General features: G+C 43.2%; 1 protein-coding gene across 4 annotated transcripts; it reads right to left on the reverse strand.

Annotated features, from left to right (window-relative positions):
- On the reverse strand, window positions 1-26926 carry TRIM50 (tripartite motif containing 50). Of its 4 annotated transcripts, XM_033922506.1 has the most exons (8): window positions 26619-26926; window positions 21428-21594; window positions 19994-20464; window positions 17680-17775; window positions 9791-10021; window positions 7060-7082; window positions 4813-4937; window positions 1-2446 (listed from the first exon to the last, which is right to left on the reverse strand). In XM_033922506.1, exons 3-8 carry the CDS (start codon window positions 20396-20398, stop codon window positions 1893-1895), a joined length of 1434 nt encoding a protein of 477 aa, XP_033778397.1. In that variant the 5' UTR covers window positions 20399-20464; window positions 21428-21594; window positions 26619-26926; the 3' UTR covers window positions 1-1892. The 4 variants fall into 4 exon arrangements, with proteins under 4 accessions (XP_033778397.1, XP_033778398.1, XP_033778400.1 ...); XM_033922507.1 differs by lacking the exon at window positions 21428-21594; XM_033922509.1 differs by lacking the exons at window positions 21428-21594; window positions 26619-26926 and adding an exon at window positions 25675-25933.
- Between the last annotated feature and the right edge of the window lie 749 nt (window positions 26927-27675).

Consider the following 27675-nt stretch of genomic DNA (forward strand, 5'->3'; position numbering starts at 1 on the left):
TTAACCCAGACAAGATAATTTTTTTATTGTCTTCATCTGATACAATCAAGGAAGACTCAATAAGTTTGAATGGCATTATTTATTCCATCTTGCCAAGTATAAAAATTCTTGATCGCAAATTATCCTTTGACTTTTATATCACTTCCTTAGTTTAAAAAATCTTACTTCCTATTATGGAAATGAAGAACAATTAAGCCATACTTTCATTTTTTTTTCATTTAGACTATTGGTAGTCTCTTATTTTGAGTACCTTAGACTATTGTAATATTCTCGATCTCTAAGAAAAATATAAAAAGGATGCAAATCATTTAAAATATTGTGTTACAGTTGATCTTTGGATTGAAAAGATCCGATCACGTATCACAGTATTATCACAGATTACATTGGTTGACAATAGAGGCAAGAGTGATTTTTAAGTTCTGATGTATTTGCTTTAAGGCTCTGGATGGACTTTTACCCAGCTACCTTGTCGATCACTTTAATTTTGCTGATAGAAAACATCTGCACAAAGTACAATTTTTTGACTTTCCATCAGTAAAAGAATGTGTTTATAAAAGATTCTTTAGCAAAATTTTGGCATATTGGGCAGCAATGTGGGATAAACAAGTAGGTACCTATATATCCATTTCTGCTTGTTATCTGGTTTTCAGAAAATCGTTGAAAACATACTTGTTTGGCAAATATTTTGACTAATCTACTGTGATCATACTGTGAATGGTCAGTACCTTCTTAGTTTGTTAACCGCACAGAACTGCAAGGTAGAATCTATGTTATGTTACTACAAACATAATTACAGGTAAATAAATTTTGAGCAAAGAACAGCGATGGCTGGCCTATACTGTGAAACTGTTAAATCTGAATTTGAGATAGAGTGTGGAAGATGTTTACATTAATTCTTTATAATTCGAGCAGGATACCCCAGGAGAGGGGTTGAGTAGAGAGAGATGTTCTGTCAAACTACCACAAGCTTCAGTTCTGATTGTGGCTAGTCCTCATGGACCAAGTTCCCATTGTCACAGGTTCTCAGATCCCAAGGGTCAAAGACAGCTTGCTCGATACTCCTGAATTAAAATGTTCCCTCTTCATCTGGGCCTCCAGTCCTTGTGCCGACAACAAAGCAAGGTGCATAGAAATGTCAGAGAGAGGCATTTACACTGCAGGAAATCCATGGACACGAACCGGTCAATATGCAAAGCAATTTAAACAGCTTCTGGCTAGTTAAATCATCCGTTTGGAATTAACCATTCATTTTCAGTAGCAGTTAAGAGGTTAGTACCACTGAAAAGGAGCACTTAGCGCCAAACTGAAAGCTGGCTATTTTGGGAGTGGTCCAGGGGCAGAATATTCGCACTTAACCATCCAAAGTAACTGCATAAATAGGACTGAGTAGTCCTATCTTTATACGGTGTGCCATAGCTGGTTAATTGCTGAATATCGTACTTAACTGACTGGTTTAGCTGGCTCTATAAAGCTGGAAATCCAGTGCCGGAGTGTGGATATGGCCCAGCACTGAATTTCTGGGTTTAACACCGGCAGCATTTTAGAATCTAACTGAGTGCCATAAGCAGAAATTTTGGACCCATTTCCATCTCTAGGAATATCATTAGTATCGGAAAAGAATCTCTGGAATGGCAACTCATGCAGGATATAACACCTCTTCCCATCTCCTTATGTGCAGACAATGTAGAAATGTGGGTCGATCTAAGTCACTGCGTCCCATTCTTACTTCTGGAATCCAACAAGAAATAAACGTAAGCTCTCTGGTCATGAAGTCAGCATGCTACTCAGTGCTTAGGGGTCTATGGATGTTTATCCCAGTACAGGGTTTCCATCACTTTGCTGTACAAGAGGCTAATGTGTCAGCAGATTCCTCAAACTGCCTCTCTGGGTCGTTACACGGCAGGTGAGGGTAGGATCAGAGGAAGGGTGTTGGTGCCCCTTTCCTGCCAACAGGTATCCAAAAGTGGGTACAGCTTGCCCTGGAATTCTGCCTGGAAGGTATAGATGTGGATGAGCTCTGAGTTGCTGTCAGCATTGTAAAAGGACAGCTCACCCTTCTCATAATCCAGGAATACTCCGATCCTCTGTGGCCGTGCAGTGAGCGGCAGCACCACCCGGGTGCTGGTGAAGGCTTCATAGATCTTGCCTTCTTTCAAGCCAATGAGCCACACACCGTTGTCAGGAGATTTCTGCAGCTTGCCCTTGCGACTGGCAGTACCCTTGATGATGCCAAGGCGCCACTTTTGCTTGGCTCCAACAATTATCTCCCAATAATGCTTGCCTGTGGAGAAGCCCTTGTTGGCCAAAACGCAGTTGCTGTAGTCAAAACGCTCAGGGTTGCTGTCCCGGCGGGTGTACAGGAGACGACACTGCACCACTGTGTCACCTTTGGACAGATCCAGGAGAGGATGAGCAGTCATAGGATCTAACTTCAATACCTCTGGGGCTGACAGAAAGGAGAGGGAAAAAAATATTGTATTACACAGTTTGTGGTACAGTTTGGCTTCCACTATGAGAGACTAGGGACTAGGCCTGGGTGACAGAAGATGGTGGTAGAGCCTCCCATATGACAGGGTGAAAGGCAGAAGTTAGAACTTGTGGTGCAAAAAGCTGGGACTAGACTAGAGCTTTATATGTGAAAGGCTGATCTGTAGGCCAGGCCTGCTACATGAAAGGCTAGAAGCAAAGACTGAATGGTTAGTGGGACAGATACCTTCAGTATATTTGCTTCCCTGTATCTCTATGTGATTGTAGAGACTTCTAAAGTTCTTCTGTGGTTATAGCTAGAGACCTCCAATCATTCTACTAAAAGTAGTGTTCTAAGACTTCTTTCTGCTACTTTCCAGATCTGGGAAGGCTCTCCTTACATGTGAAGTAATGGTAAGAGGAGACCTCAGAGGGCCTGGTATAAACACCCAGCTAAGCCACTGCCTCAAGAGCTTTCTACCTCTGCTTATGTTCATGTTTATTTAAAAACTGGATGGATCACCAAATTGAGAGAAAACAAGTTTAGGCAATTTACAAATAAGTCAAATAAAAAATATAGAGGTAGAAAGTGAACTCCATAAGATAATACAAAGTACAATCTCATAAGCGTAAAAGTCCAGGCAGTCAGAATAAGTCATCATGCCATCTGGTCAAATCAACCATTGTATCACGCAGGCCCTGCCATTGAACCAGCACCGTTGGGGTGGGGAGGGTTGCTTAGGCCACTGCACTTCACAGTATTACGCTGTTCTGGTGCACTAAATGAAGGAAAGAGAAGAGGAATAAGTTTCCACTGATCCTGCAGGAGAAGAAGAGGAGTCAGCGAATGACCTTAGATGAGATGAAGAGGACCAGGGGTTAAATCGAAGGGAATGCCTACATCTGTGTCCAGATGTACAATGTACAAGGAGTGTGATCCAGGACACTGTTCCCTCTAAGCTAAGCAGCAGTTCCTACCAATGGAGAGGGCTATTTCACTACTATGGGCATAAGATAGCCTCAGGAGTAATCTAAAGAAATACTTATTTACAGAAAGGGTGGTAGATGTGTGGAATAGGCTCCCAGTAGAGGTGGTGGAGACAAAGATTGTCTGAATTCAAGAAAGTGTGGGACAGGCACGTGAGATCCCTTAGGGAGAGGAGGAGATAGTAAATGGACCATTTGGCCTTTATCTGCCGTCATGCTTCTTTGTTTCTGTGTGGCTGTCCAGGAACTAGGGAGTGCACTTGAGTTTATAATGTCCATCGTTGTTACTCTAGAACAGTTATTACCATTCAGGATTTCAAACAGGAGGTTTTGACATGCATTTTATTTCTCCCCCTAGCAACAGGAAAAGTCTAGTCCCTTATTTTTGATTGCAATTGATTAGTGGAGGAAGGGAAGAATGGCCATTGTCTTTTCTCTTCCACCTTATCTCCCTCCTGCTAATCCACATGTACCGTCTCTCGCTCCCTCTGCTTCCCCAATTTTGACTTCAGCAGCACTCACAGCTCTATGACCTGTGCTTTGGGAATCTCCTTCCTCTCTCCTATTCTGCTCTCAGCTGAGTCTGGAATCTACACAACACCAGGCTGAGTAGTGTCTATTCCAATCTGACTTCTTCCCATGTGGGGTCTATTTAGACAAGACAGGAGGAGTGAAGTTGACATCAAAACAGCAGAAATAAATTGTTCTGCTCTCTTTTCCAGCTCCTTCTTTTCTGTTTCTCCCAACCTGCTGCCTGTTGACAGGGAAAGAGTGTGAGGCTGGAGTGGTCACTTCAGAGCAGAAAACTATAGCTATTCTCCCTCTTCCAGCTCTTTTCCCTGGCCGAAGTGGAGGGGTTTGAGGAGTGGACAGTGGAGCTCTGGCACAGCTTTTCAATTCTTTCCTCAAAGCTTGGTAATCATACAAATTCTGGGTCAGTCCCAAAGTATTCCTAGGGATGGGGATCAGCCCAGAATTGAGGAACTGGCTGATCATGTTTCAGATATGGGATCAGAATAAGGCCTGGGACTAGTTACCTATGAAACAGGCTTGTCTTTTGGTTGGGGTCCAGGATCTGGCTGGTTAAGAGAATGAGAATCAAGATGGGACCCAGCTTACTGTCTGATAGGCATGGAGCTAGGGGTATGGCTTGTTGCAAGATAGGTCTGGGATCAGCATAGGGTCCATGAGCTGCTTGACTGTGGGATAGACATGAATTTGGCAGGGGGTTTAGGCTAGCTGGATGTGAGTCAGGTGTGTGACTGTCATGGGACCCAAAAGCTGACTGACTATAAAATGGGCAAGAGATCAGAAAGTGACCTGGTTCACTGTGGGATTTAGGTAGGAACCTGAGCTTACCTGGTAGCACCCTACGGAACATGCGTTTCCATACAGTAATCTTGATGTCATCGTGACGGAAGCCTGGCTTGAAGGATACTGCACTGAAGACACCATCTATAGGGTGCTTTTGAGGAAGCTGAGATCTAAAGCAGAGGGCAGAACATAAGAACATTAAAATACTATTCTATGTCAGAGTGATGGTTCATCAAGCCCACTCTCGTTTTTTTCCCACTTAGAAGTATCTGCAGGTCCAACTAGGGAGGTCCAATCCTTCTTATAAGAGATGGGGATTGCCTGGTTAATTGTTCAAGGTCCTGATCTCTATAAACTTCTTCAAAACTTTTTTAAAACCAGCCATTATTAATTTTGACCATAACATCCAGGAACAAGTTCTACAGAGTTGACTGAATTGCAACTAGAGTGTAAACCAGTGACTCTCAAACTATTTTGGCTCTGGCACACTAAACAGAGCAAATGTTTTTCGCGACACATTATAATTTCAATTATAAAATTGCAAAACCAGCAAAAAATTAAATTTGAGAGTTATTTATTTAATGTTCTTTAAGCTAAGTATAGAATTGCTAATCAATGCAGTGGATGTGCTTGATTTTGATTACAAATAAACTCAAAACGCAGCTTGATAGTCGACAAGCAAACACACATTTCATCATCCACCATCTGCAGTCATTCTCTTTTTTTAATTTAATTTCTGTCAGAGCTGAAAATCCAAGTGTGCAAAGATAAGAAGATTCAAACGGTAGCAAAGCCTTGATTGCTTTATTGCTCAGGTTAGGTTAACTACTGCATAAAAACGAAAATGTTTTGCCATTAGTTTTCAAGGAACAATCACACCAAAGAATGATGCTTGTCTGGGTGGTTGTTTCCTTCTGCACACAGACGCTCATAACATTGACTCTTGCGTACGTGACGTACATGTCATCTTTTCAAGTGTACTCTTCAATTTTATGCTGAATAATGTACAGTTTACTATACCGGCCTCAGAGCCACCACTCCACCGCCTAGTAAGAATTTCAAGCGGGAAGAATTATATGGCTCTCTCATCATCGGCCCTAGCTCTCTAAGAGTTCTAGGAGTCGGATGACAATAGCAGCCGCGGGGGACCCTTGATAAAGCGCATTTTGCGAAACATGTTGGGTTATTCCCTCCCGGGTCACGCATAAGATAGTAAAAACACAAACTATAAAGAGTAAACAATGATAAGTTGAGGTCAAAAGCTATTTAAAATGCCAGTGAATGATATTCATTTATTTATTGAATCTTAAGTCATTTATCGAGAACGTATAGGGCCGATGATGACGCTTGAAATTCTTACTAGGCGGTGGAGTGGTGGCTCTGAGGCCAGTATAGAAAACTGTACATTATTCCGCATAAAATTGAAGAGTGAATGTGGAGGGAAAGTGCTGAATTTAATTGGGCTTAAACCTCAAGATTTGATGTATGCCTATGAATGGAAATTTTAAAAACCCACAATTTGAGAAACACTGGTGTAACCTATAGAATCAGAGCCGTTGCATGCATAATGTAGTTTAATAATGAGCTGATAATTGTTAATGACCAATATAGGCTATAATTGGCACCAATTAATAGCTGCCCTTAGTCGCTATTCTATAAGTTGCACGCTCAAATTCCAGAGCACGCTACCTTGAAGGGGCCTAGGCCTGGGAGGGGTTTGAGCAGTCAGGTTATAGAATACCATCTTTTATGCGCACTGCGTTAGCTGTTATAGACTTTGCACTTGGGGCTCCTTTTATGAAGGTGCGTTAGGGCCTTAACGCGCGGAATAGCGGGCGCTAAAACGCCAGGCGTGCTAGCCGCTACCGCCTCCTCTTGAGCAGGTGATAGTTTTTTGGCTAAAAATGCTAGCGCACCTTCGTAAAAGGAGCCCTTAGTGCCTAAATTTTGGAGACCTTCTGAGAATTTATCCCTGTCCCTTCTACATCTCGCACCCTCCATTGCTGTGGCCTCCCCTACCATATTGTTCATCCCTCTCCCCAATCTTTTTGGTTTTATCGTAACCGCTGGTTCCCTTCTTTCCTCATGTTTTCAATTGTAGTTTACGTTTTGTTTAATTTATATTGTAAACCACTTAGATTTACCTTTGGTTTTATATTTGCGATATGTTAAATAAATTGAACTTGAACATATGTGGTCCTTTCTGGTCTGCTCTCTCTCCCTTTAAGCTCCCTTTTCATAGCCACAGAAATCTATGTTCTTTTGTTTTGCACCCCATTCCTGTTTTCTTACCTTGGAGGGAGAGAGCTGTATTTCTGTAATTAAAAAGAAACAGGAGAATGTTGAGGAGATGAAATGTGCAGAGAAATTGCAAAGCCTAACTGGAATATAACATAAGAACATAAGGATTTTCATACCAGGACAAACTGAAAGTCCATCATACCCAGTACCCTGTTTTTAAAAGTGGCAAATCCAGGTCACAGGTACCTGGCAAGAACCTGAGTAAAACAGATTTTTTTTCTGCTTGTCCCAGATATAAGCAGTGGATTTTCCCAAGTCCATCTGAATAATGGCTTGTGGACTTTTCTTGTAGGAACTTGTCCAAACTTTTTTTAAACCCTACTAAGCTAACTGCTTTTACCACTTTCTCTTGCAACAAATTCCAGAGTTTAATTACATGTTGAGTGAAGAAATATTTTCTATGATTTGTTTCAAATTTACTGTTTAGTAGCTTCATTGTTTGCCCCCTAGTCCTTATATTTTTGGAGAGAGTAAACCAGCATTCTGTTTGCACTGGCGCGATGTGCCTTGAAGTGCAGCACAAGCCTGAACAAGGCAGACAGCTTTCTAAGGCCTAGCACCATAGGTCCATTTTCTATCTATTTCAAATGTAAAGCTAGCTATCCTCTTCATAACCTCTAATTTCTTATTATGTCCTTCCCTCATTTATTGAATTACCTGTAAACCGTGCTGAGCTCTATCTTTAAGATTTAGTTTAGTTTAGTTTCTCTTCCTCTCTCTCTCTCTCTCTCTCTTTTCTCTCTTTCTCTGTCTCCTTTTTTTCTCTCTCTCTTTGTCTCTCTTTTTTTTCTCTCTTTCTCTTTCTCTTTCTCATTAAAAGGCGTCATGTATGCAGGTAAATTAGGAAAATCCCCTTTCTTCAAATTCACTGAGCTTTGGAATAACCTCCCTGCCCCGCTGCGGAACCTAGGCTCATTCCAATTATTCCGAAAGCATCTGAAAACCTGGCTTTTCTCCAAAACGTAAAGCTATCTATTTAAAATGTAAAGCTAGCTATCCTCTTCATAACCTCTAATTTCTTATTATGTCCTTCCCTCATTTATTGAATTACCTGTAAACCGTGCCGAGCTCTATCTTTATGGAGATGATGCGGGATACAAACTTAAGGTTTAGTTTAGTCTACAACAACTGTCATATCAGTTTCAGTGCTAGCTGTGAGTTAGAAAGACATTTCATCAGAAATCCACTGGGTAAGCATTCACACTATCCAGGCTGACCAAAACATGGACTCTGTAGAAGCAGTTAAACATGAGAAAAGTAGCCAAGACAGCATAACCTGACTCACTGCAAGCATGCATAACAATTCTGTATCCTTACTAGTATTTACACAATACAGCTTTGTGCTCTCGGCCACACTGATGCAGCACTGCCCTCTTGGCTGTGGGTACACTATTCTCTAGCTTCACACTAGGGGGGCCGATGCTCAAAACACTTCCCCCTCCCCATTCGCGGTTTCCCCAATCTCGATTTCACATAATCACAATTTTTTTGGGGAGGGGGGAAAGAGGAAAAACCCCCACATATTTTTGTCTTCCCCCCGGCATCCCGGCCTTACCTGGTGGTCTAGCTGGTTTTCGGGGCAGGAGCGATCTTCCTACGCTCCTGCCCCGTGCAGATAGCCATTAGGAAATGGCTGTGGGGAGTTCCCGTAGTCATAGGAAATGGCTGTGGGGAGTTCCCGTAGTCTCTCGAGAGACTACGGGAACTCCCCACAGCCATTTCCTAATGGCTATCTGCACGGGGCAGGAGCGTAGGAAGATCGCTCCTACCCCAGGTAAGGCCGGGATGCCAGGGGAAGGCGGAAGGGAGGCGGGGGTGGGTCAGAGCCAGATATTCGCGGTCCGGCTCTGCCCCTATCCCCCGCGAATAACGAGGGAGAAGTGTTTTGTAACCCACCTTATTAAAGGAGGGATATAACCAAACGAACTATATTCAAATATATTTTATTGAGCAATCATGAAAAACAACAGAATGCCACAACAAGAGCAAAACCAGCTCAAAAGAGTTTGAAGTATTCCCCCCAAAGAGCCTCCCTCCCCACCACCCAACCCAAGACATCCCTCCCCCACCCAGTCCCACCCCTGGGTCCTCCTTCCAATTACCAAAAATAAACAAAGAACAAACTCCACACAAAAGTAAACAAAGAATATGCATTACAAAAAGCATCAATTAAGTATCCGGCTACGAGCCAGAGGGGTCAAAGTAGTCCAGAAGGGTTCCAAACGAACTATAAACTACTGCCAGCGTTAATGTATAGTTAAAGCCAGGGTTGCGCACATGCTATACAATGCCAAATGCTTAGCAGGCTCACGCACTAGTGTTAACATTCGTACTAAAGATAGCTGTAAATTGTATTTAAATGTTTATTAAAACTTGAAATTCCGCCAAATCTTGCAAAAGTTCTAAGCGGAATTCTAGAGCATCGGAGCTGTTACCGCAATGACCGGTGTTAAAATCCGGTTCCATGTCAGGTGCCTGCTTTTCTGCGCTTAAATATGAGGCTTTCAAAATTTTGAGGCTCATATTTAAAAGCACAGAAGATCAGCGCCAATGTGTCCTCGTACTTCCAGTTTTCTCTGGAAATGTGCACAAGAGCCTAGTTTTAGCACTGAGCGTTAAGCCCAGAGGTGAATATTGATAGAAACTGGGAAGATAAAAGACGAGTGGAAGAGGAGAGCAGAAGAGGAGTTGACAGAGAGGTCTGTAATGGAGGGCTACTCACTCGAATAAAGTTCAAATGATTCTCATTGTTCAGTATTTCAAGTGTCTTCTGAATCTCCATAAACTGCTTGAGGGTTTCAGTTGTCTGCTGGAGCTGGGACTCGATAGAGGCAATGAGGTCTGAAGCCTTCCTCTCAGTGCTTTCAAGGAAGTGAGTCTCTTCGTCCTTGATGTACCTGTGCAGCTCTTGGAACTCCTTCCGGATAATACACTTAAAGACGTCCAACTCATTCTGCGGGAGAGAGATTGGGAGATGCATTAGATACAGCAAATTTTCTGCACAGCATATCAGGAAGGGCATGTTATCAACAGCAAATGAGAGAAGGGGGGAACATATTTGGTAGATACAGCACACATGAGTCAGGGCGAGACACATTACATTCAGCTTATATTCTGCAGAGGGCTTGAGGGGAAACGTATAGAGTGCATTTGAAAGAGCATGCAAGGGCAAGCAAGTTAGGCTTCGCATGTATTCTGCAAAGCACAAGAAAGAGAAAAGCATGTTATGTCTAGCATGCAATCTACAGACCATGTGAAGAGGAGGACATGAGAGAAAACACATATTCTGCTCAATGTGAGAGGGGCTGGATCTATGACAGCACTCTAAGAAGGTAATTCTAAAGGGTGAGGCAAAATGAAAAGAAACCCCTTTAGAGTGTTCTGCCATTTTCAAAAAAGATTTAGCGGCACTAGAAAAAGTTCAAAGAAGAGCGACCAAGATGATATAAGGGGATGGAACTCTTCTCGTATGAGGAAAGACTAAAAAGGTTAGGGCTCTTCAGCCTGGAAAAGAGAAGGCTGAGGGGAGAAATGATTGAAGTATACAAAATCCTGAGTGGAGTAGAAAAGGTACAAGTGGATCGATTTTTCACTCCGTCAAAAATTACAAAGACTAGGGGACACTCGATGAAGTTACAGGGAAATACTTTTAAAGCCAATAGGAGGAAATTTTTTTCATTAAGAGAATAGTTAAGCTCTGGAACGCATTGCCAGAGGTTGTGGTAAGAGCGGATAGTGTAGCTGGTTTTAAGAAAGGTTTGGACAAATTCCTGGAGGAAAAGTCCATAGTCTGTTATTGAGAAAGACATGGGGGAATATTGCTACACCTTGGGTTTTGGCCAGGTACTAGTGACTTAGACTGGCCTCTGCAAAGAAGGGATACTGGGCTTGATGGACCATTGGTCTGACCCAGTAAACATAAAAGACTTTTCCTCTCTCCATTAGGTCCTTGCTCACGCACTTACTGTGTAACACCTGCTCTGGCAGGATACACATTTCAAATCTGACATTGTAATCAGTGGCGTACCTAGCATATGTGACACCCTGGGCCTATCATTTTTTGACAACCCCCCCCCCCCACATCTCTATGAAAAACATGATTTTTATTAACATTCCACATGTTACACAAGAGTGTGCCTAGGAAAAGGCAGCATCTTACATACTGCAGTGAGCAGTACAACATCAATACACCCACTGTAAAACTAAACAAGCCAGACTAGTACAGATCAATCCTGCACAGTCGATTCTAACAGAATACCATGTATTTCAAACACACAGAGCACAGAAAACACCTTCGCCTAGTATGGAATATGTAATCACAAACTAACCCCTCCCCCTTTTACAAAACTGTAGTGTGGTTTTTAGCCATGGTGGTAACAGCTCAAATGCTCATAGAATTCTGAGCATCAGAGCTGTTACCACCATGGCTGGTGCTAAAAACATGCTCTACAATTTTATAAAAGGGTGGATAAAATAGAAACACATACACAAAGGTTAAATTGAACCACCAAGAAGCTGGACTCTGCATACAATGCAACACCACAGAAACAGCGATGCATCTCCCCTAAAGCAAAAAAAAATTAATAAATAGAATTTTTTTTTCTACCTTGTCTTCTCTGGTTTCTGCTTTTCTCATCTTCTTGTCACTCTCTTCCTTTCATCCACTGTCTACCCTCTCTCTGCCCCTTCTATATGGCATCTTCTCTCCTTCTATTCCCCTCCCAGAAACTTTATACATCCCCTTTCCATCTCTTCCTTCACCCCCATTGATCTGCATCCATCTTCTTCCCTTCCCTCCTCCAATGATCTGGCATCTCTCTCCTCTAATCTTCTTCCCTTCCCTCTCCCACACCCCCATGTTCTGGCATTTTACTCTCTCCTCTCACCCCGTACCCCCCCCCCCACTTCCATGAGCATCTGCCTCCCTTTCTTTCCCTCCAACCCAATTCCATCCAGTATCCTTCTCTCTTATGTCTCTCTCTCCTTTTCCTGCACACCCTTCCATACCACCCTGACCCCCTTTCTCTCCCTCCACCACCCTTCCATACCACCCTGACCCCCTTCCTCTCTCCCTCCAAACCAGCAAGGTCCCAAGATGACTGCTTCTGCTGCCTCTGCCTCTGGAAGACGTAAGTAACGTCGGAGGGGGTTGGCTGGCAGACACAGGGAGTTCGGCAAGGTCCCGCGATGACTGCAGCTGCCGGTCCACCCCCTCTGATGACACTTACATCTTCCGAAGGCAGAGGCAGCAGATGCAGTCATCATGGGACCTTCCTGCACTTCAGCACGGCTGCTGACTCAGCTTCAGAATAAGTACTTTTAAATTTATTTTCATATCTTTGCATATTTTAGCGTGTGAACCATCGTCCTTGGCTGCTGCTATTTTCACCTTATCCTTGAATAATTTTTTGAACATTCAGAATAAATACGGCAGATGCTCAGAGGTGCAGGTGTCATTTAGAGCAGTGCGGAAGGTTCCGGATCTGGCTGGCTGTGCACCCCCCTAGGGCTGGCACCTGGGGCGGTCCGCACTCTCCACCCCGCCCTTGGTACGCCACTGATTGTAATCACAAAATAGAATGATTTTTTCTAACTTTTGTTGTCTGGTCATTTTATTATTCAAATCATGTTGGTTCCCTGGTTTCTGTTAACTCACTCGCCAGGGTCCCCTGTCCCCTGCCCATTTGATGTTTTCTTCTTTCTTCATGCTCATCATTCATCTTCCATCTCTGTACCTTCCCTTCCACTGCCATATCCAACATTTCTTTCCCATTGTCTACTATCTCTCTTTCCCTCCCTGCCTTGTGCCCTGGGTCAAACAGCTCTATTCCCCTCCATGCAGCATCTCTCTTTTCCTCCGCTCCATTATCTTGTGAAATATTTCTTTCTCTCTCCCCGTTCACCATCTCTCCCTGCCCTCCACCCTATGTCCCCTCTATCATATGCAGGATTTCTCCCTCTTACCCCTTTCTACCTCTTTGTTGCACTCCCTTCCACCCCATGTCCTACAATTCTTCCTCTTTCTTCCCATGTGCAGCAGCTTTCCATCCCTGCCTCCCATCCCCCTGTGCGGAGCTTCCTGACTGACCCTCCTCTATCCCCCCCAACATCTGACATACTATCAAGTCTCCTAATGCCGCAGCAGCAGGGGTGGACGGCTAACAGATGCAGGCTCTGAACAGGTTGCTTGCAGCCTGCCCTGTCAGGGCTTCCCTTTGTCGGGTCATCAGTGACGCGGCAGAGAGAAGGCCCTTGTGGGGCAGGCTACGAGCAGCCTGTTCAGAGCCTGCGTTTGCTAGCCATCCACCGCCGCTGTTGCTTTAGGAAGCCATGGAGGTATGTCAGGCCTTACCAGGGGTGAAGGGTTGTTCACTGAATCGATGAGTCCAAATTTGGGGGAAAACAAATAGATTCAAATCAATTCACAGAAGTGAATTGGTGAATCAGGCAGCACTACTAACGTGTTTCCCCCAAAATAAGACAGTGTCTTATATTAATTTGGGGCCCAAAAAAGGCACTAGGTTTTATTTTCAGGGTACATAAGAATTGCTGCTGCTGGGTCAGACCAGTGGTCCATCATGCCCAGCAGTCCACTCATGCAGCGGCCCTCTGGTCAAAGACCAGCGCCCTAACTTAGACTAGCCCTAGCTGAATACGTTCTGGTTCAGCAGGAACTTGTATAACTTTGTCTTGAATCCCTGGAGGGTGTTTTCCCCTATGACAGACTCCGGAAGAGCGTTCCAGTTTCCTACCATTCTCTGGGTGAAGAAGAACTTCCTTACGTTTGTACAGAATCTATCCCCTTTCAATTTTAGAGAGTGCCCTCTTGTTCTCCCTACCTTGGAGAGGGTGAACAATCTGTCTTTATCTACTAAGTCTATTCCCTTCAGAACCTTGAATGTTTCGATCATGTCCCCTCTCAATCTCCTCTGTTCGAGGGAGAAAAGGCCCAGTTTCTCTAATCTTTCACTGTATGGCAACTTCTCCAGCCCCTTAACCATCTTAGTCGCTCTTCTCTGGACCCTTTCGAGTAGTACCGTGTCCTTCTTCATGTATGGCGACCAGTGCTGGATGCAGTACTCCAGATGAGGGTGCACCATGGCCCGATACAGCAGCATGATAATCTTCTCTGATCTGTTCGTGATCCCCTTCTTTATCATACCTAGCATTCTGTTCGCCCTTTTTGCCGCCAGTACACATTGCACAGACAGCTTCATCGACTTGTCAATCAGAACTCCCAAGTCTCTTTCCTGGGAGGTCTCTTCAAGTACCGCCCCGGACATCCTGTATTCGTGCATGAGATTTTTGTTACCGATATGCATCCCTTTACACTCATCCACGTTGAACCTCATCTGCCATGTTGATGCCCATTCCTCGAGCCTGATTATGTCAAGTTGCAGATCTTCGCAATCCCCCTGTGTCTTTACTACTCTGTATAACTTCGTATCGTCCACAAATTTCATCACCTCACTTATCGTACCAATGTCCAGATCGTTTATAAAGATGTTGAAGAGCACGGGTCCAAGCACCGAGACTTGCGGCACCCCACTGGTGACGCTCTTCCAGTCCGAGTATTGTCTCCATTTCCTATGCTCCAGCCAGTTTTTAATCCACGTGAGTATTTCACCCTCGATTCCATGGCTCGCAATTTTCCAAAGTAGTCGTTCATGCGGAACCTTGACAAACGCCTTCTGAAAATGTCGACCGGGTCGCCCATTGTCTATCTGCTGTTTACTCCCTCAAAGAAGTGCAGCAAGTTTGTCAAACACAATCTGCCTTTGCAAAAACCTGCTGACTGTTCCTCATCAGCCCGTGTCCGTCAAGGACTTATTTTTTTCATGTACAATGATCATCTCTCCCTTTCTCTCCTTCACCCCAATTCTTCCTCTTTCCTTTCTCTCCCCCACATGTGCAACATCTTTTCACCCATCCCCTTGTGCCTTCCCTCTACAGCATCTTTCTATCTCTCCATCCCTCCCATCCCTTGTGCAGGAGAACCTTTGCCCAGCTTCTATCCTTCCCTCCCTCCCACTCCTTGTGCAGGAGAACCCTTGAGCTCCTGCCCCCGCTGCACAACCAAATGCCCACTGACCCTCCATCCTTCCCTCCTATCCGAACCCCTCCGACTGTGACCATAAATACCTTCCAGCAGAGCAGCGTCAGGCCAGCAGCACTCTAAACAGGCCGCTTCATGGCCTTCTCACCGGGGCCTTCTGTGTGCCATGTTACTGATGACATGTATAAATGATGGGGAATGAACGTAAACATCCACTTAGAACTCAGAGCAAAGACAGAATCTCTTTATGGAGACTAAGCAATGAGCAGGTGGGGACGCTGTAAATATTTGTCTTGCGTGGGAGCCAGGGCTGACCATTGTTGTGTTATCTCTCTTCCAAGGGCACTGCGAATGTCACCCCCTAGGTCTCAATGTTCCGTTTCTCTTTCTAATCAAAAGGTAAATGTTTTCTGGGCTATTATTAGGTTTCTTTCTTTAGTATATCACTTTATTGCCTTTATCCAGCATGAATGGTCCTAGCTGGCTTCCACTGTCTAGGGACAGAACTGTGCCATATGCTGGACATCCAGGTTTGGTCTCAGCCATTCGGCTGAAGGGGTGAAAGACATGGTGGAGAGCAATCATCAGGATGTTATATTGCTCTCCTATGGACACAGCACTCATGCATGATATTATTGCTTTGTGGACACAGTACCTTTAATTTGCCTTTTTCCAAGTTTACCTCATTGATTGTATTTTATGCTTACATTTGGTCATAAGTTTCAAGAAACCGAGAGAAGAGGTTCACCTCAAAAGAACATAAGAATAGCCATAATGGGTCAGACCGTCTAGCCCAGTATCCTGTTTCCAACAGAAGCTAATCCAGGTCACAAGTACCTGGCAGGAATCTCAATGAGTAGCAACATTCCATGCTACCAATCCTAGGGCAAGCAGTGGATTTCCCCATGTCTATCTCAATAGCAGACTATGGACTTTTCCTCCAGGAACTTGTCCAAACCTCTCTTAAACCCAGCTACGTTAACCACTGTTACCACATTCTCTGGCACCAAGTTTTAAAGCTTAACTATTCTTTGTTTGAAAAAGTATTTCCTCCTATTGGTTTTAAAAGTACAAGGTGTTAGTACCGCTTTTGACATTGTTGACCAAAATATACAAGCACGACTCATATAACATAACAAATGACGGCAGATAAAGACCTGAACAATCCATCCATTAGCAGCACAGTACTTGTTGTCTGGTTCAAATCCTATGAGATAACCAGCAATCCATAATATCTGATCTGATCTGCCTGATACCACAAGGACTGATACTGTAACTTATTCTGTTCAGTATCTATCTCAAACCATTAGCTGCGCTACATCTTTTCAGATGACCTGCAGCTACTCATATCTGTTGACCCAGACTTACCTACGGCATTGAATAAACGCACTATCAATTTAACGGTACTGTGGGGTCTAGGGGGGCAGAGAGCATGCCTTCGGTGGGGGGGGGGGGCTACTGGCAGGAGGGACTGGCCATCCCTCCTGCTGATGATCATAGGGAGGGTGTTGGGGGGTACCAGCAGGAGGGACTGGACATCCCTCCTGTCTTGGTGAGGTGGTGGCAGGAGGAATTGGGCACTCCTCCTGCCGCAGACATTCGGGAGTGGTGGGGATGGCTTTGGGGGTTCTGGCAGGAGGGAATGGGCATCCCTCCTGCCGGTAGTCTTCGCAGGGGGACAGGTTCCTGGCCAAGGCTGTTAAACTGATTGCAGCAAGGAGATTCCCTGTGATTCTATATAGGTCGCCCGTGTGCGAATCTCAAACGCCGCTTAGGTGGCTTCTGAGACCGGGTATCCTATAGAGAATCCAGCCCTTAGACCTGGTTTTACATTGTCGAAGTCACAACGCATAAGTTCCATCCAGTTCCATCCATAAAACTTTCGATTATCCCTGCAGTACGATCAACCCATGTCCTGCCCTAACCACTCCTCCAAAAACGCCCCTTTCGGCTCTGAGTGCACAGCAGGATTCAGAGGCCTAAAAAGTCTCTGAATACGTCTAAAAACCCGTTTCAATTATCGGCACTTGGACGACCCGACTTCGACCTGTCTTTTAGGTCATCCAAGTGCCGACTTGGGCGGGCTTTTAGACATATTTTTATTTTGATTATGAGCCCCATAGTGTTTACTTGTATATCAAGCTATATCTGTTGTATACTGCCTTGGTGACTGACAGTTATTAAATCTTAATAAATAAATATCTGTTAGCTGAAGAGAGAAACTGTCCTAACAAGCTCTTTGCGCTGATGGGGGGAAAATGGTGTATTGGTTCTCTTATGGTTACCAGATGTCTGGATTTCTCTGGACTTGTCCTCCTTTTGAGGACATGTCAGGGTTCGTACAGATTTTCTAAACCCGGCACATAACTAAGAAACTATTTCCAGTTTATTTTATTTCCCTTTGACCTTCTGGTAAGTTTCTATGTTTCCCAGTTTGCTTTTCTTCATTGAAAATCTTGGTTTTCAGAACTGAACTTCTGTTCGAATAGGAGGCCGAACGAGCGTTTAGCTCTCTGGATAGCTGCACATGGCAGAACAGAACAGGCTTTGCTTACCACAATGCGAGTTTTGTTGTTGATCAGCTTGCTGACATGCTCTTCCAGACTCCTCTTCTGTGCCTGTACTTCCGTTATCAGCAGGGAGAGCTCTTCCTGGAAGGGAGAGTTTAAAAAAAGGATCATCTTAGTGAAAATACACATCAGCAGGATAGTGGTTTCAGGCTTCAGCCTCATCTCTACTTTGCTATGTCACTCCTAACCAGTAACACAATAACACAGTAGATGACAGCAGTCCAAGTGGTCAGAGCTGTGCTCGCCACTCTATGTAGGTCCCAGTCACCTGTGCTTAAATACTGGTTGTCAAGTCTCCAAAAGAGATGACCAAGGCAGTGGTTAGAGCTACAGCCTCAGCACCCTGAGGTTGTGGGTTCAAATCCTTTGCTGCTCCTTGTGACCCTGGGCAAGTCACTTAATCTCCTCATTGCCTCAGGTACACTAGATAGATATGATAAAGTACCTGAATGTAAAACTATTAGGATATAAGTGGTAGATAAATAAATTTAAAAGAAAAATCTGTCTAATATACTCAAAGCAAAACAAGAAGAGGACCTGACACTGGCTGTGTTTCAGCTAATCCACCTGCATCAGGAGTCTATAGTTTGTTAAAGAAGAATTGTATTAATGATGTATCATAAGCTAGGTGGGGTTAATGTTAAAACAACGAAAATCTTGGCATCCACTATGCCAACTCTATAGGCAGCCAGCATGTGGCTATCTTTCTCTTTTTCTCCCCTACCTCAGTGGCACCTACTAGTGCCAGTTAGGACAGGAAGAATGGGGTGGGGGGAACTGTAGGAGAACAAGGGGGAGGAGGAGGTGAATGCTGAAATGTGATGAGAATGATTGCATAAGTGAGAAGGAATGAATGCTTTACAGGTGCAGAAATCCAAAAGATCTGGATGCAATAGGAGCTGACGGGCTAATGAACATGGATCAGGAAAGGGACCTCGGGGTGATAGTATCTGAGGATCTCAAGGTGGTGAAACAATGTGACAAAGCAGTGGCCAAGGTCTGAAGGTCTCAAGATGACCAACAGAAGAAAAGAGATGTTGATGCCCCCGTACTGGTAGTTGGTGAGGCTCCACTTGGAGCATTTGTTCAGTTTTGGAGGCCATACCTTGCTATGGCCATAAAAAGACTTGAAGCAGTTCAGAGGAAAGTGACCAAAATAGTAGGGGGTCTGCACCGGAAGACATATGAGATGAGACTTGAAGACTTAAATATAACATCATAAATTCACTTCTATACTGCAGTAGCCTCTCAGTTAAAAACAATCAAGAAACGGTAATCACATTCAGAAGAATTTGTCAAATAAGTAGGTCTTAAGCATTTTTCTAAAGGAAAGATAGGCGTTAGAGTTTGTTAGCAGAACAGAAAAGGGTTTATCCCCTGATCCAGCTTGAAAAGATAAAGTTCTATGGAAAAATCTTTTGTATATACAATCGTTTACAATAGGAAATGTAAATAGTCTATAATGTCGGCGCCCCTTTTTCCCCGCTCGTTTATGACAGTGAACCCTGCTGTATTGTAGACTACAAGGTCCTGTAATTTTGTAGTTCTTAAGTACTATTGGCTCTTTTTGAGCACATGCGCTGTGTTCCCAGTTGCTTGTGGGTTTTCCTTATTGGCCTGTCCTGTCTCCAAGCCTACGCTACCCTTTCTCATCCCACACATGAGCAAGCATTATTTTTAAACTTCTTTATGGAATATTTGACCTTTGGATTCCTTTATGTCGGAATATATACAGATCCTGTTACATGAGGAACACACCAAAGTATAAGTTATCGTTTCCCTCTGTTAAGGGAATTAAATTAACTGGGAAACTCTGTAAGTCCTATACTTTCAAGTTAGTAGAGATTTGGAACGGACTACCGGGTCCTATTAGAACGATAGGCCAACTACAAGTATTTCAGAAAACCTTACAAACTCTGCTTTTTTCACAATATTTAAAAAATTTACCTGCAGAATCCACTAACTGATAACAATGCAAGTTCGATTTTATGATAGCTTCTAATTTAAACACTCTACTCTATTCTACGTCATTTATGTACATTCTAGTCTCCTGACTATTTGTAAACTGAGTCAAACTCTGTCAAGAGATGACTTGGTATATAAACAGAAGACTAGATTAGACTAGGTTATGTTAACATACTGAGTTTTAGCACCAAAAGGATGAGTGTGTATCAGATTTCCCATGCATATTTTCCTAAAATATACTGACTACTGCAGTGACTTCTGACCCCACGTATGAGTGCTCAGAGTGTATGTCTTTTGGCTTTTATCTCTCTCTGTTTATTTGTGTTTTCCCTACCTTCATTCTACTATAGACGCTGGCGACTGGTGTGATCTGGTGCTGCCGGTGGGTGCCAATGATGCCGCAGAGGCCACAGATGACCTGATGGTCCTTCTCGCAGTACAGGCTCAGAGGGTTGTGGTGGTCGGGACATGACTCCTGATTGGGCTCAGAATCGCTCAGACTCTGCAGCGTCTCTATGATGCTGGCCAGAGACACGTTGGGAGGAGAGCTGCTGAAGTCCACCTCCTGCCGGCACACCGGGAACAGAAAAAGGTTCTCCAAGTCCCCCGAGAGGGACATCACGCAGCTCTTACAATAAGAGTGTCCACACTTTAACATCAGGGGCTCTCTGAAGACCTCAAGGCAGATGGGACACCGGAGCTGGTCCTCTAGCACAGGGAAACTCATCTTACGAGCCATGCTAGCTCTTCAGATTTCGTACAGCTGTTTCACTCTACTCTCTGGATCCTTGACATACAACGGCACCTTTGTGACAGGAGACAAAGGGTTAATGCTTCAGTCAAACTTATTCCACTACAGATACCCCACCACGAGGTTTTATCTGCACACTTAGCATTGCTTCCACAAGAGCTTTCATTTTGCCTTTTAGATAGGATTATCATATGGCTCCAGAAAAAGGAGGATGGATTGAGACATCCGGGTTTTACTTCCATTGCTTTCAACAGAAGTAAACACCGGATATCTCAATCTGTACTCTTTTTTTCTAGATATCTATGCTCTCATCATGGACAGTGGCAAGTAGCCCAGGTTTGCTCTGAGACACTTGACACATTCTTATGTAACCAGTCTGGGACTAAAAGGGTCTACTTTACCCACCTCACGGACAGAAGAGACCAAATCAAAAAGCGCATGCCAAATAAAGATGGTACTAAGACCAGTTCCGAGTCCATCTTATCTTGTCTTTGATGGAGGGGAATTATGTAGCATTTTCATTTTTATAACTGCTTATTGATTTTGTAGAAACAGCTTATACAGAGTGCAACAATTATCACAACAAAAAAATCATCAAACAGCACTTATATACTATGCTTAAATCATGAAACAACCCATCCCTCCTCCCTCCCGTCCTGGGTGTGTAGGAAAAGTAGCCAAAATAATTCGAATCGAGTAGATATCTGAGGTGTTTGACAAACGAATCTAATGAACCCCAAATCTCTTTAAACTTCCAGGATTTACCTGATTGTTCTGCTAACATTCTTTCAAACCGATAATACATACAAAGTGTCTCCCACCAAAATGGAAAATTTAAACGGTCTCAACTTGTAATCAGTTGCAAAGCAACTCCAGACATTGTAAGAAGATGTACAACTCCAACCAGCGCTGGTTCATAGGTTATACCATCTAAGATAAGTGTTGCTTCTTCTCTAATTTATTTTTGTGACTAGTCATTATACAGTTTAGTTCAATGATAATTTATAAAGCACACACTTGCAGATGCAGCTTTGTAGGTATTACACAAAATACATAAGAACATAAGAAGTGCCTCTGCTGGGTCAGACCAGAGGTCCATTGTGCCCAGTAGTCTGCTCACGCGGCAGCCCAACAGATCCAGGAGCTGTGTAGTGGTCCTCTATCCCCTTTTCATCCAGGAAAAGCTGATAACAGAAACATATACACAAATAAAATAACACTAGACACATCAATTGTTCCCTCCTTCCCCAGTCCAAGACCTGTTCATTTGCTATTGGCGATAACACAGTATTAAAGACCAAACAAGGTCTGCCTGGTGTCCTGCTGGTGTTGTTGAACATTCACACCAAAATGTGACATAGAGCATAGGGTTACCATATGGCTCCAGAAAAAGGACGGATTGAGACATCCAGGTTTTACTTCCACTAAAAGCAATGGAAGTGAGGAGGACAGATTGAGAAATCCGGGTTTTACTTCTACTGAAAGCAATGGAAGTGAGGAGGATAGATTGAGACATCCGGGTTTTACTTCTACTGAAAGCAATGGAAGTGAGGAGGATAGATTGAGACATCCGGGTTTTACTTCCATTGAAAGCAATGGAAGTGAGGAGGATAGATTGAGACATCCGGGTTTTACTTCTACTGAAAGCAATGGAAGTGAGGAGGATAGATTGAGACATCCGGGTTTTACTTCTACTGAAAGCAATGGAAGTGAGGAGGATAGATTGAGACATCCGGGTTTTACTTCTACTGAAAGCAATGGAAGTGAGGAGGATAGATTGAGACATCCGGGTTTTACTTCCATTGAAAGCAATGGAATTAAAACCTGGATGTTTCAATCCGTCCTCCTTTTCCTGGAGCCATAAGGTAACCCTAATACAGCAGGGCTTGCCACACCCATATACCCAGTTGTGAGCTCCCCAGAACAGATCCTCACCAGGGAGAGCAGGAACCATTCTTTATTCTCCACCTGATTTTCATTCTACCTGAGATTGGAATGTTTTTTTCATACGTCCACAACATGTGGACTCTGATACGGAAATATCTATTGAGCTGGGAGCTGTATAAATAGAAATATATTTATATATACACATTGTGTACTTGTAGTTTCTCAAGACTACATAGAGTTTTGGCAACCTTAGTGATAGTTAAACTTTGAAGTAAAACAAAACCTAAGTGGGCATCAGCCACTTCATCTATTATGATAATAAAATGAGAACATGCAAAACATCACATGTACAAGCAAGGTAATGCCATAAAATGTTTTCTAGATTTTTGCCATTCTCTAACACTGTAGCACCCATGTGTTAGGCCTCTCTGAAGACAGGGATCCTGGATAGTCTGTTTACATTTGCAATAAGAAAGGAGTTTGTAGTACGGAGCTCTTGTCTGGGGACAGGTGACAGCAGCTCCTGTTTCCTCGCAACAGACCCAGTGAAAGCAGATTAGGCAACCTTCAGCCTCACACACCCTCAATTAATTTTAAAGCCAACTAGCTCCTCTCCTTCCTTCCAAGACTTTGATCATTAAACTCCCCCCCCCCCACCTCTAATATTCAGCCAGTGATGGTCAGCAGAGTTTTGGAGTTTTGTTTTTTTTTAAACCTTTAAACTAAACTTAAACTTAATTTTATAAACTGTGTCATCAACCAAAAGGTGCTCGACTAAATTAGCCCCCAGTATTCAGTGCCGGGCCATGTCCATGTATAACAAAAATAAAACTTGAAACTCAAATGTTAGCAAGCTGGGTCTGGGAAGCTTCATTATTCCATCCAAGACACCGTTTTTATTCAGTTGCTGAATGGCTCAGGTACTGGCAGAAAAAAGCTCTTCCAGAGATTCAAAATGATGTCCACGCATAGGTTGTTTCAACTTTGGGAAAAGGTCGAAGTCTGGTAGACTCATGTCTGGACTGTAGGGAGCATGAGGTAACACCTCCCAGCCGTATTCGTGTAGTTTTTCAATGACAAGTGGAGAGCTCCATCTTCCCCAAGGCCAAAAAAATTTAGACGAGCTCAATCAAAAGTCAAACAAATGATGATTTTTGCTTATGATCATGAAGGCGTCATCATTACAGACAAAGTTCCATGTGGAAGAAGTGTCGCAGCAGTGTATTATTGTGATTTTTTTGCAATAAATGCACAAAACCCGACCTCAGTTGCTCTTGGCTGGGCCACTCATTCTTCACAACAACGCTCGCCTGCACATAGAGAATGTCGTCATTGAAAAACTACGCGTATACGGCTAGGAAGTGTTATACCTCATGCTCCCTACAGTCCAGACATGAGTCCACCTTTTTCCAAAGTTGAAACTGTTTGGTTGAAATAACCATATAGACAGGCTATCTATCTGAACATCATTTTGCATCTCTGGAAGAGCTTTTTTCTACTGGTACCTGAGCCATTTGGCAACTGAACAAAAATGGTGTCTTGGATAGAATAATGAAGCTTCCTGGACATTGGGACTCGGTCATTGCAAAGCAGGGAGACTATATTGAAGGATTGTAAATAAATATTTGGGAAAAAAAAAATTAAATTTTAAAAAAAATAGTGTGCATTATTTATGAAATGACCCTCGTATATTTCATATAACTTTCATAACAGTGTCAAAGTGGTTCACAATCCAATAAAATTAAGCAAAAACTTAGGCAAGACAAACAGAGATTATAAGAAGACCTCAAAAGGAAGTTACAATGTGTTGTTTGCAAACAAAAGGACACAAGGAGAATTCAGCACCGCTTCTAAGCTTCATTTCTACCATGATCTTCAAGAAATGGAGAGTAGCCCACAGATGGTGGCCTGAGAACCTAAGAAATGGAGGAGTAGCCCTCAGGCGGTGGCCTGAGAACCTAAGAAATGGAGGAGTAGCCCACAGGCGGTGGCCTGAGAACCTAAGAAATGGAGGAGTAGCCCACAGGCCTGAGAACCTAGAAAACTTGTTTCAAATCCCACTGCAGCTCCTCGTCATTTTGGCCTAGTCACTTAACCCTCCATTGCCCTGGGTACAAAACTTAGATTGTGAGCCCAAAAGGAACAGAGAAAATACCTGAGTACAATATATGTACCATACCATATTGTTTCTTATACCCAACAAATATTAACTGGGAATCATTGCGGCTTACATAAGATTCTTGAGGTTAGCAACATAAACGTTATGAATCATAACAAGACTATAATGAAAACAGCACCTTCCTAAATTGAAGATAGGAGGAGGTCTGATGTAAACTGCTTTAATTGTACCACAGAAAAGTGGTATATCAAATCCCTAACATCCTTCATGCTTTAAATTCTCAGAATGGCAAATGCGCAGCAAGAGCCCAACCCATTTATTCCCATTCCTGATTTATTTGGATATCACTGAAAGAAGTAGCTAAGGATGCTTTCACCCATTTTGTTCTGTATATATCTCTTTTGAGTAGAGCAAGGATTCCCAAACTGAGCTCCATGTATCCCTAGGATTCCTCAAGAAATTAGATTGTAGAATCTGTTTTACATTGAGAGTTCCTCGGTATATGAAAAAATATTTTAAGGGCTTCACCCTAGTAAAAAGTATGGGAATCAGTGGAGCAGAGTAACATGCAAATGCTTGGCACGGGGACAAATTTGTCCCCAACCCCACAGGAATTCAATTTCCATATCCCATCCCCGCAAATTTTGTCATTGTCCCTGTCCCATTCCTGTAAGTTCTGCCTTAACTGCACAAGCCTTGAACACTTATGATTTTAAAGAATTTGAGGCTTGTGCAGAGGACAGAACTTGCAGGAATGGGGCAGGGACAGAAAAAGAACTCGCCCGGACGGGAAAATTAGTTCCCACAGGGAAGGGGAAAATTTGTCCCTGTGTCATTCTCTACCCTAAAGTTCAATGTATTTGAAACCACAAGTGTGTGCTTCTACCTGTACACAGGGTGCATAGTAACATAGACTACTGTAACACATTCTCCTAGGGTCAACCTTAGCCAACCTGTCCCACCTGCAGTTAATGCAAAACACTGCAGCTACACTTAACAGGTGCGCCCATTAACGACCACATTACGCTGATTCTATTTAATCTGCATTGGCTGCCAATAGCTAAATGGATCAAATTCAAGCTACTTTGACTAGTTTTCAAAGCTTGGCATCTTCTGCTTCTATTATCTGTACAAGAAACTGGCCAGATATCAATCTAATAGAACTCTGAGATCATCACATCACAATCGATTTGAAGTCCCTGCACCAAGATTAATAAAACTTACAAACCAGAGAGCTTTCTCATATGCAGGTCCTAACCTTTGGATCTCCAGGCTTCATGGCTTCCTTGAGGAAACATCCTACTTCTCCTTCTGGAAACTAGTTAAATCAATTCTGTTTCATCAACACGATGGAACTCTATGCAATACTCCCCATAATCTGCAAACGAACGTCTCCCACTAACTGCAATTTCTCTCTCCGACTATTCATACCTTATTTCATTTTTATTTTGGGTTTGTCTTATTTCATTTTTTTTTCTATTTCTTTTCTCCTGCCTGATATAGTAATTGATATTTAACTAGTTCAGGGGTGGGCAACTCCGGTCCTCGAGGGCTGGAATCCAGTCGGGTTTTCAGGATTTCCCCTATGAATATGACTTGAAAGCAGTGCATGCAAATAGATCTCATGCATATTCATTGGGGAAATCCTGAAAAATCCAACTGGATTCCGGCCCTCGAGGACTGGAGTTACCTACCCCCTGATCTAGTTAGATTTACTATTCTGTCTTTTTCTCTCCAATGTAACCACTCTGCTTCACTTTCCCTGGTTCTCTGCATCTCCTTCCTCCTTCTCATCTTCTTTCTATTTTTATCTTTGAATATATGAATGATATTCTTTTTCTCTTAGGTGCTTTAGTTTAGATTGTGAGCCCGTTCGAGACAGAGAGTGAAGTCCAAAGTGCCTAATGTATTTAGTTTTGCAAACCGCTTAATACTCTTGTACAAGTGGCTTATCAAATATAATAAATCCAATCCAATCTGCACAGTCCTGCCAGAGCTGCAGCTGCTACTCTGTCTGGAAATGTACAAACAACTCAATCCTATCGGAAAATTGCTGTTTTAAAGGGCTTTGAAAGTGAGACTTGTTACGTACTTCATTTCACTGCTTACCTTCCAATCTTCTTGCACAGCTGGGCTCCTGCTAACACAGCGCTTGCCTTTCAAACTGCTTGCATGCCCAGCCCCTGCTAATACAGCACTTACCTTCCAACTTTCTTGCACATCTGGGCTCCTGCTTAATCTTCAAATGTGAATACTTCTTTACAATCTCTCTCGCCACCAATGCCCTTTTAGGTTTCCCAATCCGCTCTCAAGGTTTCCAGACTGGCTAGCAAGAGCTAACTGGGGCAAGAGAGTTGGCAGGGTGGAGACTTTTATGTTTCATATGGAAATGAATCATGTTTCCAAACAGAAACTCAGCAAGCAGCCAGCACAGAAGTCTATATAGTTCCTGGACAAAAAAATTCCATCAAGATGCCTGCCCTTGCCAAGTCCTGCTGTTGTTAACAGTAGCTGAAAAGTTCTGTGCCAGCTAAGACCAGCCTCCCAGGTGCGTGGGGTTCCTTATCTGGCCAGGGACTGCCTGTGGCTGGTTCCTCAATCATATGAGGTGTTGACACGTGCATGCTGATGATAAAGACTTGGCAAGGGAGGTGGCAGGTTGTACATACAGAGTGATAGTGACAAAAAAAACAACAATTACATTGAGAAAGAGGTATGGTTTAACAGTTACAGCACAAAATTGCAAAGAAAAACACATGTATAAACAACGAGAGTAGAATGGCAGGGGAACAAGCAACTGGAAAGAAGCAGACATAGGGGTACTGCAGGGATCCGCTATGTCACCCATGCTATTCAACTATCGTATTTCAAAGAGTAAATTATTTTTTCTTTATTGCTATGCCTCTTAATCACAATAATCACTCATCAAAATAGAAAAAAAGAAAAAAAAATCCATATCTTCCTCCAATTGCTGGGGAAATTCATCAGAAAACTGGGATGGGAATGCTACATCTACGTTGACGATGTCCAACTGATCAACCCACTGAAGAAACAGGACATGAAGAGTAAATGGTGGCTCAAGACAGGCCTAGAGAAAATCTTCGGTTGGTTCCAAACAAATGGACTAGTAGCTAACAAGGATAAAACAAAACTACGTCTGATTAACAAATGGGGAGGAAATAGCCTGAGATACCAACTAACTCTGAAATCATCCACGGAAGGGGTGAGGAACCTAGGAGTATGGCTGAACCCGAACCTA

This window comes from Geotrypetes seraphini, chromosome 15, assembly GCF_902459505.1.
Source record: "Geotrypetes seraphini chromosome 15, aGeoSer1.1, whole genome shotgun sequence".
NCBI classification, from domain to species: Eukaryota; Metazoa; Chordata; class Amphibia; order Gymnophiona; family Dermophiidae; genus Geotrypetes; species Geotrypetes seraphini.

What these genes read in the sequence shown, in the direction of transcription:
- TRIM50 (XM_033922507.1), bottom strand. Translation starts at nt 20,398, where the DNA reads ATGGCTCGTAAGATGAGTTTCCCTGTGCTAGAGGACCAGCTCCGGTGT. An exon ending in ACAACAAAACTCGCATTGTG is followed by an intron (nt 10,022 to 17,679) that starts GTAAGCAAAGCC and finishes TCTCTCCCGCAG; the next exon opens with AATGAGTTGGACGTCTTTAA. An exon ending in ATCATTTGAACTTTATTCGA is followed by an intron (nt 7,083 to 9,790) that starts GTGAGTAGCCCT and finishes TTTTAATTACAG; the next exon opens with AAATACAGCTCTCTCCCTCC.